Source organism: Amblyomma mixtum, chromosome 1, assembly GCF_055824585.1.
Source record: "Amblyomma mixtum isolate Tamu chromosome 1, ASM5582458v1, whole genome shotgun sequence".
Taxonomy (NCBI): Eukaryota; Metazoa; Arthropoda; class Arachnida; order Ixodida; family Ixodidae; genus Amblyomma; species Amblyomma mixtum.
The window spans coordinates 200,158,584-200,175,746 of NC_143012.1; the positions used below are offsets into that span (position 1 = coordinate 200,158,584).

The window sequence follows — 17,163 nt, forward strand, 5'->3', positions numbered from 1 at the left end:
CTGCGTCTTTCGTTGGTTCTCCCTCTGCGCATTATGAGCCAACTAACACAGCAATTTACTCTGTTGTGTAGAATTCTTCGGCTACTTTATCTATCTTATACATATTGCTATTGACATTACCCACTTTGTTTCTTAACGCATGCATTTTGTTTTACCTATGCCTAGTTTACCTTTCACCAATTTTAAGCTATCGATGTTCTTTAGAGCAAGGTCGATTCTCTCCATATTAAGCGTCCTTATGTCGGCTACGTTGCGCTTATTTATTAACGCTGACACCTATGCCAGTTCTGTTCTGTCTGTACGATTAAAGGGTTTCATGCTATGGCGTTTCTTAATCAAATTTTTCGTGTGCTGAGAGAGCTTGCCGTTATTTTGTCTGACCGTCTTACCAGCTGCTTCTACTGCGCACTTCCCAATGATAGCCCTCACATTGTCGTTCACTGCTCGAAAATTAAGGTCGCCATACTCTGTTAAAACCGGCTATGTGTTCTGCAGCGTTATTCTGAATTCCCCTACTTCTGATCATATGGCTAATATTGATGGGCTTCCGTCTCCCTAAATTCTTCAGTCCCCGCTTCAAGTCTAGGCTAATTCGAGATCTTGCCATCCTGTGGTCGCTACAATGCACCATTTTGAGGACCTCAACCTCCTGCACGATGCCAGAATGAGCACACTGTGTGAAGTCTATTTCGTTCTTAGTCTCGCCATTTTCGTCTCTTCCATGTCCAGTTCCAGTTCTCTTGTTTGCGGAAGAAGGTATTCATATTCCGGAAACTATTTCTCTGAGGAAACTGTACCAATTACTCCCCCCTGCTAGTACTAGATCCCATGGCAATTTTGCCAACTTCCAGATCTCCAGCTCTTTCCTTGAGTACTTTGGCATTGAAGCCACCCATCAGTACAGTGCGCTGTATTTATACTTTGCTCATTGCTGATTACACGTCTTCATCGAAGCTTTCGACGATCTGGCCATCATGGCTGGATTTAGGCGCTTAGGCCTGTGTCTTCTTCAAGTTGTACATCTTATTAAGTTGAATTGCGATAACTGCCACCTTCGCAATAATCAAATAGGATTTCTCTACGCTGCCAGCTATATCCTTGTTGAATAGCCAACACAGGCCTAGTTCTTCTCTGTCCGGTAATTCTGGATAGCATAGCACATTCCCGTCATATAGTACTGTATAAACCTCATATTTTCTAAATTCTGTAAGCTCAATGACATTTCATTTAATACCCGCTTGTTCCTCAACAGTATTGCTAGACAAGTACCTCTGCATAAGCTTCTTGCATTAAACGTTGCCAAGTTAAGTTTCTAATGGCGGACTGTTCAGAGCCAGAGATACTTAGCACCGTCCGCTACGTTTCAGGTCTGACCGCCGCCATGCTCTGTAGCTTCTGAGCCGCTGGGTGCTGAGGTCCGAGGGTTATCTGATGTAATCATAAAGGAGGTTGCAGCTAAGTACTACACCTGGATGCCCAAATCCGATTTTAATGAGGCAGTGCGCTGTCGACTCTTACCAGCAAGATCAGGCCGCCTCCCAGGCGTTTGGAGTGGAATTCGATAGACAGTGCGGATTATTTTTATCTGATGAAAAATACTTGCGGCTAAATTTTTTCGTACGATGGAAAATCTGTGGCCTTTGACTTATGAGGCTCGCTTCAAGCCGATGGTATTTTTACGCCGCACGACGAAAACCCATATTCATATTGCAGTTCAGTTCAGCCTGCCCACTACGTCCCCTCAAGTCCCACTGTTTGTGAACCGAGCCACCTTGTTGCTTTAAATGCGTCGCCTTTCAAGACACATTGAAATAAAAATTCTCAACGATTACGTTAATTGCTAATGCGAAATTAGAGCGCAGCCGATCAGCTGTTTCAGCTTTGCGATAGATTGAGGCAAAGAATTCGAGCAAGAAATTTAACTGCAATTAGAGACAACTTGTTACTTTTCACACATTTTTCTTCTTCGAGAAACACTTCACTAACAGTTCTTGTTCGTCATGAAGGAAGCTTTGTGGTCGAAGTAATAGATGATTATATAGGCTCTTCTTGCTGCACCAATGCCTGGTTCTGAAAAACGAGGGCGGTGCAAGTATTTCGAGAGGTACTCACAGCTGTGGGAGGCGTTACGAGCGAGAGGAACGAGATGGTTTGGTTTGGTTTGGTTTATGGGGTTTAACGTCCCAAAGCGACTAAGGCTATGAGAGACGCCGTAGTGAAGGGCTCCGGAAATTTCGACCACCTGGGGATCTTTAACGTGCACTGACATCGCACAGTACACGGGCCTCTAGAATTTCTCCTCCAAAGAAATTCTAGCCGCCGCGGCCGGGATCGAACCCGCGTATTTTGGGTCAGCAGCCGAGCACCGTAACCGCTGAGCCACCGCGGCGGCAGAGGAACGAGATGTTCCCCCGCATAAGTGGCAAGAAATTCTTGTTTGGCTTCATATGTACATTAAAGTCCACACCCACTCTGCTACCCTGGCAGATGGCAGTTAATGGTTGATAGCGAGAGTTCGCTCACCGTTGTCATCGCTAACCCATGTAGCCCACATCTCTCTCTCATCACCCCACGTACCTATAAGCGCGATTCAGACGTCCGCTGACCCAGGTAACCTTTTATGCGCACTTCATTTTCTTAAAATGATCGGGCTGTAAAACATTGTCAACTCCAACGCCAATGGATGCAATGAACGCCGACGGCCTATGGCTGCAGCGCCGCTGGCACAAACACAGCGCCGTGTTTATCTCCCCCTCTTTCTGGTCCAGTTGTCTAGCGCTGTTTGAATCTTCTTGTCACCGTGGAACACCAACTCGCCCAATCTGCCGTCCTTCTTTTTCCGCAATATCTCTTCTATCATCGCACATATGACTACCCTTAGCGGGAGCAACGACCTTTCAAGCTGGAGTCCTGTCTGTGACGAAGCGTCGTCGTGAGCATCGTCTGTGACGATGCTTACCTCCACACTCATATTGCGCCACTTTGACCCCGCTGCTTTAACTGAACTCCACACAGATGCCAGTGGCGCTGGTATTGGTGCTGTTCTTGAGCAATTCCAATTCGAGTTTGTCGAGTATGTTGTTGCCTACGCGAGCCCCACCCTGACGAAGTCTGAGTACAGTGCTCAGTTACTGAGAGTGTGCTTAGCCATCGTCATGGGTGATGAGGAAATTTCGGCCTTACGTGGACGGCCGACCATTCGCGGTCATTACGGACCACCATTCCCTCTGTTGGTTGTCCTCCCTCAAGGACCAAGGCCTCACCCGCTGGGCCTTAAGCCTTCATGATTACGATGTTCTTGTCGTCTATCGCTCTGGCAGGAAGCATCACCACACAGGCGCAATGTCTCGCTCATCTCTGGCGTCTGAATGTGCTTACACTTCCTCTGTCTATTGCGCCCCCTTGCGGTTGCACGATACGGCCACCGAGCAGTCCAACAATACCTAGATAACTTTACATGTGATAACTTTACATAACTTTACAACTCATCGGTCGTTTCAGTCGCGCGTGCAGTCCGCCGTCCGGGTGCCCACTTCACAATTCGTGATGGACTCTTGTACCGCCGAAATTACCTCGGTGACGGCCGGAAATGGCTCCTTGTGATTCTCGCGCCTTTACGCTCGGAAATGGACGCCGGTACATTCAACACCTACACCTGGCCGCACCTCCGGTATTACTGGCACGGTATGTACTCTTATGTACGCAAGTTCGTCCGCTCCTGCTACGATTGTCAAGGCTGCAAACCTGGCCACCACCATTCGACCGGCTTCTTGCAGCCTTTGCCTTGCCCTACTAGGCCGTTCGACGAAGTTGGCATTGACCTGTACAGACCGCTTGCCTACACTGCTGCTGGAAACCGCTGGGTCATCGTAATTGCAGACCACTTGACCCGGTACGCCGAAACTGCCGCGCTCCCTGCTGCTAGGGCGCAGCATGTTGAAGCTTTCCTCTTGCATCAGTTCATACTTCACCACGGTGCTCTGCGTGAATAGCCGAGCGACAACGGGCGAGTGCTTCTATCTAATGTCATTTCGTCCCTTCTACAGCAGCGCAACATTAATCATCGCCGCACTACGGCGCCACAAATGCCGTTTCGACTACTCACATGGCACAGACAGTTTTCTTCCACAATTTCTTGTTTTTGCTCCGTGTGCCTTCTGCTTCACCAGGTCTCTCTACTAAGTTCCTTCCCAGGTACCGCGGACCCTAGCGCGTCCTTTAGCGCACTTCTCCAGTAATTTAACCGCCGAGACCGTTACGCCCTCGCCCGATCTCAGGTCACGTGGTCGCGAGACTGCGCACTCGTCTGAAACCGCACTACGACCCCTACGTCTTGTTGTCGCCCTAAGTCGCCAGGATGACACTTTTTCCCTCCGGAGCCAATTGTAGAGAGGATGATGATTGGCAGCTGCAGCGGCGATGACACACGCCGCGAGACAAGAGCGCCAGATGTTTGTTTTGGGACCGGACCTGTCTCAGCCTGCTTTACCCGGCCTTCGCGCAAGATCTTCTTACGAATAGAGAGCATTTACATATATACATGCATGTGTGCGCGCGGTATATATCCGACTGTGCAATTCCTTAAAACTTCTTTTATTAATCATACGCACACTTCGTACCAGCGCCGCCGACAGGCCACAATACTATCATTGAGTTTCCCGCATTTCAGCATCATTTTTCAGCATGGACTAAGCGCTGTGAATTTTTGTGTATGAATTCTGTAGGCGTACACATGCGGACATGTGCAGGCAGTGTTCACAGTGACTGCTTCCTGCATCTAACTCGCCACTTTTAAGGCGGAAGCCTTTAATGCCTCACCGTTGTAAGCAGCAGTTGTCGACGGAAATGTCACGCTTTTCAATTGGCCGGAACGGTCGTGATGTCACAGTGCGCGAATTTCAAACGGGGCTAATTGTACTTTGGCTACGAACCATGCAACCAAGTACAGCGACCGTATAGTGATGCTCCAAGTGGGACTGAGTTCAGTTAATTGCTTACTTAACCAATTACCCTAATTAACCTTTCTAGTCAGACCAGATAAATAAAGAAAACAGATAAGGAAATTGGCCGAACTCAGGAATCGAACCCCGGTCTCCGGAGTGCGAGACGAGCACGCTACCACTCCGACATGCCAGCTCGATGGTTTGAAATGAACAAAGGCGCGTCTAGTGAATGCAATGTCTTCGTTCACTCCCATCTTCCTCCATTCCCGTTACGGCGAGGTTTAAGTGTCTACCGAGATATGCGAGACAGATACATTTCCTTTCCTCAAAAACCAATTTACCGACGAGGAAGGCGTAGAACCGAATGGGCGATGGCGTTCTATGGACTCCCTGGCAGCGTTGCAAGACGCTGTCGCGTTCCGCTCTTAGAGGCGGGTTGGTTGGTTGGTTTCGACTGAGAGAAGGACGAAAAGGAAAGTGCACGGAGCCTGCCTGCCGGACTGGCTCAAGCCGAGCCACCACCGCTGCCACGTGCAGATAGAAGAGAGTTGAAAGATAAGAAGAAAAAGAAAAACAAAGAGTAAAGACGCGCGTCGCAACAACCGCGTCCGCCGAAGCGGATGTTGGCTGAAAAAACAGATAAGCGGCCGTAGCCCGAAGGCTGCAACCGCCTCTTAGAGGCGAAGCTTAACATCTTCACCACACATCACTGACACAAGCAGCAACACCACGCTTAAGGCTTTCGCCTCACCACACTTTAGGTCAACAAAGTGCCCCCTTGAATTTTGTCTCTCATGTAGTCTTCGTGCAGTGTCTGACAGTTGTTTCGAGGAGTACCGTGAATCCCGTTCAGTGAAGAAATTGTGAACGAATGCCGAGAGTAGTCACGTGATCAATGGTGAGCTGGCGCACCACCCAAAGATGACAAAGGTAGTGACAGGGGTGGTGCCGTGGTTGGGCAGCCGAGGAGCATGTGGGTTGTCGAGGAATACGCGTGTGCAGCTGCCACTGTAAACACCCTCTTTCTTGCTCCAGTACTTCTCCTGGCGGCGAATTAGTTCTTTTTGGGCAAATTAGTCCTTATCGTCATCATTGTTTCAAATTCCTTCAGATTCAACAAGCATGGCTGCAACCTTCGGCACGTAATGGTCGGAACGTTTCTTGCAGAATGGTAGTAGTGCCGGCGTGCCACGTCTTCATATTAGTTGTATGTTATGTTACACACTTTGAAATCTGAGTGATTTCACTGCATCAAATAAAAAATTTACAGGGTTTGCTGGTATTTTCCGACTGAATGACACTTTTCCCGTGCACCCCATTTGGAGAAAAAGGAGGGCCTAGCACAAATTTTTATTTGAAACTTAGGGAGCGCACACAACTGATAACAGCTCTAAACAGAACTAGCTTCACTGACCATTATTTACACTCTTTTTAGTAAGGTGTTGTCAGGAGCTCTATAAAAATAAAACGAACAAATCTGGAAAAGTATGCAACATCACATCGGAACCTACACCCGCGTTTTTTGTGAGCAGGCGGAATCAGTAGTCACAAAACTCAGCTGATTAAACTACATAAAAGACATGAGGGGGTTGTTAATAAAGCTAACATTATTTATGGCGTGCGAGGTGGTGATGCCTTCTTCCGCTGTTATGCTCTTCTTAGTATCCGGGAGGCAAGCGGCGTTTGAACGCTTTCCACTGAACCAGCAATAAGTGCTTTCATGTCCAGAGTGTCACCAGAATATTTGTAATCTTTATGTAAACTGTAGCAAGTATTCCAACCGCCCACAGTGATTAAGTTTCACAGATGCGAAAGTTCTCCCGTCAGAGGGCACATAAATTTTTGTATTCTATAGGTCCTCGTGCATTTCCAGTGGATTACATTGCAAAATAGCTTACTCGTCAATCAATGCCTAACGACGCACAACAATTGCATCAAAACGAAAATGGTTTACATATCTACAGGCTTGAGGATAGCATTAATATAGATGTAAAATGCATGATAAATATTTGAAATAACAGTGTAAATGCTGAATGCCACTTTTAACGACAAAATACACATTGAATTGATAATGTGAAAAAGGGGTTGGTTTTTCTCCAGGTGTTGGCATCTCTCAATTTCGCTACGTAATTTCCTGGGATTCAGTCTTTCTTTGCTGCTGTTTTCCCTGAAGATTACTGCCGAGAAAAACATTTACGTTAGCTGTTCCAGGAAAAAAAAAAACCTGGTATTAATAAGGCACGCCTACACCCCTTCCAAGCTAAAGCACTTGCCAACTGCAACGCTTTAAAGGACAAAATACGCAGCTTTTTGTCGTACTCTCATTGGAGAACTGAGCCCCGCCCTTAGTGAAAAGAAGGAAGGAGTGTGCGAAGTGAAGCAAAGACAGGAATGCGCATTGTTGTGGAGGGATTCACATCAATACTTACGACCTGGGCTCCTTGCAAGAACAGCCCTAGGCAGGGTACTCGGAGGTCAGATCGTTCTTCTGGTGGGGTTGAAGACATGAGTGCAATCCCGGCCGCGGCAACCAAGTTTCGATTGAAGCTAAATGCACAAGGCTCCGGTGTGCAGTGCATTGTAAATGCACCGTAATGATCCCCTAGTGGTAGAAATTATTGGGTAACTTTCTGCAATGGAGCCTCTTCCTCACTTCCTTCTTTCACCCACACTTCTTCGCGGTGCCCTTGTGGCGTTCGCCGAAATGTGAGGCTTTCAAAGTGTCCTTGCCTTCTTAGAAACCGATTTTTGGGCCGGCTGTCCGGTATGGAATGGGAGTTCTAGCAATCTAACAGCACCTAACTAGGGCATTGGTGGATTACGCTTCGAAGAATATCCAACTTAATCAGGCCTTCACGATTGCACGAACTTAATCTTGCGCTAGACGAAAACCCTGCACGTGACAAAACAAGCGACGTAAAGACGCCATCAAAAACCGGGAGGCGTGTACCAACGCTACCAGCGGAAAGGCAAAGAATTCAGCACTGACGTCACAAGGCTGAAGCTACATAACCCGCCACCTACTGCCAGAGGCCCTCACTTGGCACTGGCGACGACGTAGAAGAACAGAGTGTAAATATACTACTTGCGTTTTGCAGGTTAGTGTAACGACTTTCTTTCTAAACCTTATTGCCCTTCTGATCGTCGACATTGACAATTTGATAACAGCTGTGTGTATCGCTGTGCGTGTGTGTATTCTTATCTGCTGTAGCGAGCCTAGTCCCGATGGCAAAGGAACTAGCCAAGATAAAAGAAGAGCCAAAGCAAGAGTTCTCTCAGTTAAAGCAAAAGTTTCAGCAGGAAATAAAAACTGCCCGCTTTACACTCGAAAGGGACGTACAAAGTGATATCTGAGAGCTTCGGAATGAGCAAAAAAGATTGACCGACAGCCTAGATTTTGCCCGTGCTGAAATTGAAGCGCTAAAACAGCAACTTCCAAAAGAAGTGAAAAACGCGAATCTGAGCACTGAAAATGCCAATTCTGAGGAAAGATGTGCGAATATAGAAAGAAGAAATGAGGAAATTGAAAAACGCGCAGTGTTAATGGAACAATACTCAAGCAGCACAAACATAGAAATTCAAGGAGTAGTGCAGCAAGCAGACGAAAGCACACCATCAATCCTTTCCAAAATTGAAGATGCCATCATTGAAAATATCAGTTAGAATGATATTTAAAGATATCACCATGTCCCCACTCGTGACAACAGCAAAAAAGAGAGTACAGTCATTGAATTTAAGCCTCGCACTAAGCAACACATTGCACTCGCAGAAGCCAAAACGACTAACCTAACGAACAAAAACCTAGGATATTTATGACTCTGAAACTGTATATTAATGAGCACCTCTGCCCTACCATGAAGAATCTCCATAGCTTGGCAAAAAACAGAAAAAGAAATACGATTGGAAATTTGGTTGGGTTCGTGATGGAAAAGTGTTTGCGCGGAAACATGAAACATCAGAAGTCCTTCGTGTGTGAAAACGACATTGATAAGATTCAATAGTACTGCCGGAAAGTACGGAAAGTACTGCCTGCTTTTCTACTTCATCGTTTGAAATGGCTTCACAGCATGCTAAGGTTGGAGATCTTATCAAAACTAGAAATATTAAGGGTATCAAGTGCTTTTACTTGAATATAAGATCAAGCCGCAACAAAGATGTCCTGACTTGATTTCTTGCTCAATTTACGTTTACTTTCGATGTTATTATGCTGAGGAAAGTTTTTATTATTTTATTATTTATTTATTTAACAGAAACGTGGTCTTCTGCAGACTGCCACGCCATATCATACAAAAATTATCAGACGTTTGTATTCAAGCGCTCAATGTCACGGGGTGGAGGAATGCAACTGAACATCATAAAATATATTCAGTTTGACCAACTTAAGCAGTTGACAGTGATTAATGATTGCATTGAATTTTTAGCTGTAGTTAATGAGCCCTGTATTTTTGCTATAGTGTACAGGCCGCCACATGGGCGTGTGGGGGATTTTATAGGTCACCCTCAAGCCTTGTTCGAATTAACTAATAAAATAACTACACATTAATCCTAGGGTCAGATTCAAACATAGACTCTCTCAACTCGTCTACCTCGTAACACTTATTTCGAACAGCACTCGCCTCTCATGGCTTCAGTAACATGATTCACATGCCCACAAGGGTAACAATCAATTCTTGCACAATAACAGATTTATTTATAACAAATTTGCCTGAAGATAATGTTTTAGGAGAAGCACTTTCTTGCAGTATCAGTGAGCCTTGCCGATATTCTTGCTTAACAAAACGGCGCCCAAACGTACCCTTACCATAACCTTTACGGTGAGAAAAAATGAAAACGTTAATGAAGAAACAATCACGGCTTTTTGTTTTAAACTGGCACAAGGAAAGTGGAGTCAAGTCTACCGTTCGTCATCACCAGATGATGCCTATAATAACTTTCTGAGTATCATATTAGAAGCATATTCGCAATCATTCCATCTTGTTACCGTAAGAAGCGCACAAAAAAAGACGTGAGTCATAGATTACTACGGAGTGTTTAAAACTGATGAAAAAGAAAGAAAAGTTCTTCAAAAAATTCTTAGCGACACGAGAAACTGAGAATTGGACAATAATAAAGATATATAGAAAAAAAAACAAATCCCATACAGCAGAGTCAAAAACAGTAGTACCTATATGACTTTTTTGAAGCAGGTCATAACATGAAATCAGAAATCATGTGAAAGAGGTTAAACGAACAGCTAAATCGAAAATCTTCTAATCAGGATCCCCTTGAAGTAATCTTAAATGGGGAAGTTATTGATGGGAAACAACTAGCTGAAGAATTTAACAATCATTTTGTAAATCGGGTTACCAGTGGTCACTGTGCGGAAGCAGTGAGAAATATGACTAAGAATCCAAACACTGTCTTTCTTTGTCCTGTATATGAGAGTGCAGTATTTGAAGCATTTATGTCCCTAGGTAACAGTTCTGCATGTGATATTCATAATTATCAAATATGGCCTATAAGTCCGCACTGGACCTGCTAGCTCCACATCTTACCTATATATATATTCCATCAAGCCCTCACCACAAGCGTTTTCGCAGCTAAGATGCGAATTTCTAAAGTAGTAACAGTTTTCAAAGGTGGAGATCGCAACAGTTTGTCTAACTACTTCCAGATCTCGCTGCTAACGATTTTCTCAAAAGGATTAGAAAAAATAATTCACACTCGCATCACCAAATTTGTCGGAAAGCACAACATATTAGCAGCTACAGAATTTGACTTTCGTAAATAGAAATCAACACAGTTAGCTCTACTAAAGCAGAAAGAATTAATATTAAAAGCATTTGAAGAAAAAGAAACTATAGTTGGTAAATACATAGATTACTCAAAAGCTTTTCATCGTATAAACACCAAACATTGTTAAAAAAACTTGAAATATATGGAATAACAGAAACAGTTCTATCACTTAAAACATCATACTTTAAACATCGAATGCAAAGAGCTTCAATAATTGACCGCCTGTCATCGCGCAGTTAAAATAAAACTGGCGTACCCCAGGGAAGCATTCTTTGGCCTCTCTTGTTCAACGTTTACGTGAATGACATCATTAGAATTAGCCCACTTGCTCATTTGGTATCATAGGCAGATGACACCACCATATTATTTCTAAAATGTAACTTTCCAGTGCTGGAGGCTGAAATAAACGACGCGCTGCAAAATCTTCATAAATGAAGCACTGCGAACTCCCTTGAAGTTAACGCTAAGAAAACAAAAGCCTTCATTTTTTTCTCCCAGGCAGTCCCAGATACAGCACACCTTGGGTATTACCTTAGGATCAGAGGCAATACAAGTAGTAAACACAATTAAAACATCAGGGGTACATCTACACAAAAAACATGTCATGGGACAACCACATCAATTATGTTTTAACAAAGATATATAAATCAGTTGGAATTTTCGCAAAATTTCAATCGTTCTTACCTCAAGCCATAACTACATATATACAGTGCATTACTATGTGCTCATGTAAACTATTGCTTTCTTGCATGGGAGACAACAACCACAACTAATATAAATCGTATACATATATTACAAGAAAGTCCGTCATATTTTAGGGTCTGACCCCCAAGCACATACGGAAGAATGTTTTACTCAGCTTCGAATAACAAGTGTCCATTGCTTATACTCACAGATATTGGCAAAAAATTACGAACAACTCCGCAGTAACCAACAAGAACTTAGTGCAATAGCACAAATAAGCATGTCATCAGGTTGCCGTGGCTTGCGATTTTCACAGCTTTGGGAAATTCATATTTCCCGACGTTAACAAATGTTACGCCATTCCCAAATTATTAAACAAACTTCACAGCTCAAACTGCTATAAACCGCGCTAACATTTCCAAGGTAAAAGGCTTCCCTTGAAGAGCTAGAATCAAGTCACTGAATATACTAACACCTTCACAAGCACTACTGTTTACATTTACGTAATGTGATCATTCTCACTGCCTGATGTTTATGCTTTTGTTGCGGTGAAATAAATGCTTTCACTCCCAACTTGCACTCCCAACATATCCAACCAACAATTGTATAATTTCACTGTGTGAATTGTTTTGTCGGGCTTGCTTTGTATAATTAATACTTCTTTTGCTTTGGTCCACCGATATTATTTCTATACGTACTTATTTCTATTAACATTGCACTTGGAATTGCATAACGGCATAGTGTAAATTATTTTGTTAGATTTTCTGTGCATAATTAACATTTTTTGTTCTGTTCTACAATCTGTAAATGTATCTATAGTTTAACTAGAATTTGGTCGTCACGGAATGCCATGAAAATGGGGCTCGAACGTCATCAAGTGGACTTGCTTCACTTTTGTTCGAGCCCCCTTCGTTGTTTTGAACGGGAATAAACTCAATTTTAATTTCAATTTGAATTTGAAATGAAGGCCGCGAACGCCATCCTCAGTGGTCGACTACTAGGGTTTCCGTATTGTGACGCATAGTTTTTTGTTTATTGACAGAAACATGGAAGAATGTTTTGGCTTACTCGTAGTCAGTTGTTTTCTTTCTATCAATACTGAGAGGGCGAAAAGGCTACAGGCTGAACGCTGCTAAAGAAGTGGTCGACTTGCCTTTGAGATGGGCCCCAAGCGGAGGTGTAATCGACATTTAGGGGATTGAGGGCACAAAACTTTGCACAAGATGGTGTCTATGTTTATGAAACAGTGCGTTTTACCTGGAAATATTTCTGTTGCGTGATCTGCACTCGTCCAAGGGTCAAGTCACCACCAACGAGCGGGGTTCCCCTCCAGACTATCTCGTTTGCGCCCTCAACCCACAGCTCCACCTGCGGTGAGACCAAGATATGTGGATAGAAAGCTGCACTGAAAATACAGCGCTCAAGAGATGCACAAAGTATCTTTAAGTCAGTCTCATCCTCATATGAACGTTGCCACCTACCGCTGGTCTTTGTCTTCAATACCATGTTGATGCTGATTGCACCATAGCTTCTGCGGGATAAAAGCTTACAAGGCAACGCCTTCTGTTTCTACACGAGTAAAATCACATTTCCTAGAGTAGCTTCATAAACATGCAATAGCTGCATGGTTCCAAAATGTAAACTTTAGAGAAATTGTGCTTCCTTCATGAGTGCAATGACAATATAGGGCTCAGAAGAGTCGATTTAAGTTCCATAAATAATCGTCAGCTGCGGGCATGTGTGAAAGAAACGAACCGCTTCTGCAGTGCGCTGTGTAATGATCGTGAGTTATTTTACTGTTTTGATTAACATCGCAAGCAATTGCCAGGGCCACTGAAGGAACTTACGTGCGAGTATTGCGAAAGCACAATATTTAAGAAACATTTAAGCTTTTAATGAGAAAGCATTGCAATGCTATATGTATTCTTTAACAATCTCATTCGAATCTTTTTTAAATAATTTATTTTTCCATAAGCACCTGCTCCAGTGTGTGTTCATGATGCGTCTGCGTATACGATCGTGGAATCAATAGGATGGTTTGATTGGTAACGCGAGAGGACCGTCGGCCTGGGTGGGTATCGGCTGCAGCGTTTTATTGAATGGGGTCGATTCGGAGGATATATGGAAGCGGAGAAAGAGGAGTAAAAGATAGGGCAGTGAAACGGTTTCAGAGCGACTTGGTCTAGTATAGTCTCTCTGTTGTATGCTAGAAAGACTCGCCAGTCACGATGTCGTTGTATGAGGCCTCCCAGGCGCAGGAGCCGTCCTGTAGACTACAGGCGCTCAGTCGACGTGTGAATGGGAAAGTTAAGCGCGGTCATTTACAATGTCCGAAGCGCAACCGGAGTCTGAGATCTTTGATGACAGGTTAGAGTAAGATATGGCATTGTATGTAGAGGTTGCTTAGGGCTAATGCGTGAACTGAGTTTCTGACTCGACCCTTGCGTAGACCGACATGATTATTCAAAATGCAGCGCACTTGATGCGTAAGCTGATGGCAAACTTTATGGGCAGGACTAGGGAAGAGGAACTCGGGAAGAGAAATCTGCGTACCGGTGACAGTGTTTGAAACCGCCATCCGCAGGACCAGTGCCGCGTCGCTTAACTGCTGCCCACTGCGCCAGTATGAGCACAGCACTCCCCGGGAACTTTGAATGCGATTGAGAGGGCCTTGTCATGAACACCACGCTACCATCAGTGGACAAGTATTGAGCCACCGCAGATTATAAAAGTCCGAGGACCCCTAAAAAGTTGTAAGTTGGCCCACTCCCAAAATATCAAAGAAACCGCATTATTTGGAATTGAGCACTCCCAAGAAAATTGGTTAAGGTTGATTAGTGGGCGGATTAAGGTGGATCAGAGTGCCGGAGTAGCATAATCCGAAATCATACCGTGATGGAAGCTACTCGAACATTCTAGAACCTGAAGACTCATGTCTACCATGGACCGGTTCCAACCGGAGTTATGGCGAGAAAACCCCAAGACTATTAGTCACCCATTGTAGACATCGCGGCAGGCAACCTAACTGCTGGGGAATTGTATTCGTTGAGAATGTGGTGAAGGAGGCCCCCAAGTGGAGTTATGGCGAGAAAACCCCAAGACTATTAGTCACCCATTGTAGACATCGCGGCAGGCAACCTAACTGGTGGGGAATTGTATTCGTTGAGAATGTGGTGAAGGAGGCCCCCAAGTTTTTGTGTCGCACCCAGTGCGCACCCACGGAACCGCTTTTTCAGATATTGTGTAGCAATAGGAGCATTGTGAGCAGCCTTCTGGCTTGGTTTCTTCGTAGAAACCTCCTGAACTGTTATGGGGAAACGACTTTGGGAGTCCAAGAATGGCAGTCGTATTAAATCACATAAACCATCATGCTTGTCGAAGTCACCTGCAGGTGGGCGTCGATATTACTGGTACGGTAAGTCCTGTACCAGAACTCAAGGCACTGTGGTTGGAGCCCACCAAGTTTTGGCGGGCTTATTAGCGTGGCACCAGGCGAAGGTGAAGTTTCAGGTAAGGATTCCATAATGTACTCTGCAAATAAAAAGAGTACATCTTCGAAGACAACCCTGTCGAAATGATTTACACAAGTTTACATTCAGTTTCAACTGAATGGTAACCGAAAGCTTGTTGAAGAACCCTCGGCTCGGGTTGGCAAAATGTCTTAAAGTGGATTAGTTAGGCTCAATGTGCCAGACGCAAATTACTCCTGATGGCATGTACGCCGATATGAATTCGCGCTCTTCACAACGCGAGGGTCATAATTTCTTACTATCTACTGCGTTAGGCAACGTTAGGCCCTTTTCCAGGCGCGCCCACTCAGGCTCAAGCGATTTTGTACATATTATGAAATTTTTGATTATGGGCATAACCGCGCAGCGACAAACCTGTCGTAACAGCACACTCAGTGGCTGAATATACAGAAGCAAGTGAATAGGAATGCTCTGGACAATCCAGTATGCGCGTGCGCGCAGTGATGTTGTCATCACCGGTGACAGTCATCACCATTACATGTAACTTGCATTGAAAGAAATGGGGAGATTTATTCCACCAGCCTTATAACGTAGCGTGCGAGTACGGCTCATCTTTATAGCATAATCCAAAGTCCGCCATACGTTTTAGAGCGCCCCCACAGCAACTAACTTTCAAAGGGCGACTTGCTGCCGATATTCCCGGTCAGTGGTGAGGACTTTTCCGAAAGCGAGCTTCCAGCTGAGGTTTACTACTACATACTCGTATGGGCTGGGACTATTTTCAAGGAGGTCAGCTGCACCTCCCATGCTTTCAGGCAGCAACTACAAACTCACTCAACTTTGCTACATGCGTTAAAACAAAGATAATTATTGATTTCGAAGTCACGCAGTCCTTACACCGCCAGCAGTGGGATAGTTTGCAATCAGAACAATTGCAACTCTCAGCGGGAGTCATGACGGCGGAGGTAGGATGATTTGAAGCATTGAAAAACAGCTTCTTGGCTCTCACAGCCGTATGTTCATATGACTTTGGAGTGGTATATTTTTTTCACTTTCGACTGGATGCTGCTCTCATAAAATATTTGCACTTATTCGCCTTTTGTTTCCATTCTCATTTAGGATTCCACTTTGGCGAAATTTCTTGACTACGTTCGACAAGTTTACTCAGAATAAAATTTAAACACTTGATCTATAGGTCAAGTAACTAAACTCAAGTTAATTTTAAATATCCAAAGAGCTCCGCTCTGAAATATGAACGATAAAACTGAATTGTTCCTCTAAGAATAAAGCATGCCATTCAATCATTCAATCGGTTGAGACAGGCTCGCTGCAGAGAGTGCTCTCCTGCTTATATGAATCTGACGCGACGGTTGCAACTGCTTTTATTGCCGTATATGCATGCGAATGGCCTTATTTTACTTTCGGTAGATGATCACCCACCTATAAATTTCTCCTTCGTTGAAACGGGCTTTTGCATATATAAGAAGTAAGCTAATCAAAGGTCGCACCAAATCCGAAAGCAGCTCAGCTGCCTATCGTAGCGCCGCTCATCTGTAACTATTCCATGATTAGACATGAAATACTCTGTATCGAAGTACTCTGGGGCTCAGTAAAAGTTACCGATGGCATTGGTTTTACACCGCCTCATGTATAGGACGGTTATAGTTATTGTTATAAAGCCCCTACAAATCTACTGAAGCAGAATCTGTAACTATTCCATGACTAGACATGAAGTACTCTGCATCGATGTACTCTGGGGCTCAGTAAAAGCTACCGATGGCGTTGGTTTTACACCGCCTCATATAGAGGACGGTTATAGTTATTGTTATAAAGCCCCGACAAATCTACTGAAGCAGAATCAACCTACCTGAATTCAATGGTCCAGAGTGGACGTCCATGACGTCGTCCACTGGAATCTTTTGCTTCCGCTTCCATCCGCCAGCCGGTATCCAGCCACAGCTGTCAAACTCGAAGTCGCACTGTACTTTCTTGTGGCCATTAGTCGACACTATAGTGGAAGAAAAAAGATGTGTGAAGCCTGGCATGCACTACGGCATTCATACTCTTCAACTGCATCTTTGAGTTAGTCTTGTCATCTGTTTTTGAGGTCTTGGGGTAAGTGATACGCACCGTCCTCTCGCGCAAACGCAGTAGGTTTGGTAGATTGTTCTCAGCGACAGGGTTCATATTTACCGGCTTCAATATTTAAATGTGAATTCACTGTGAGGTTCGCCTTTGAGAGAAATAGGAGCGATTATCTTTTCAGAGACGTTGGCGCTGATGGACAGGTT

At 44.4% G+C, this 17,163-nt stretch overlaps 1 protein-coding gene across 5 annotated transcripts in view; it reads right to left on the reverse strand.

Moving 5' to 3' along the window:
* The window catches only part of LOC149370532 (uncharacterized), a 64,408-nt gene that overhangs the window by 29,173 nt on the left and 18,072 nt on the right, over window positions 1-17,163 (reverse strand). For 4 of the 5 annotated variants that reach the window (XM_089562120.1, XM_089562128.1, XM_089562115.1 and 1 more), the window contains exons 3-5: window positions 16,740-16,880; window positions 14,788-14,933; window positions 12,660-12,770 (exon numbers count right to left, since the gene is read on the reverse strand). In XM_089562120.1, the coding sequence (XP_089418246.1) occupies window positions 12,660-12,770; window positions 14,788-14,933; window positions 16,740-16,880 (398 nt within the window). The remainder of the gene's footprint in view (window positions 1-12,659; window positions 12,771-14,787; window positions 14,934-16,739; window positions 16,881-17,163) is intronic. The other variant, XM_089562135.1, reaches the window with a different exon arrangement.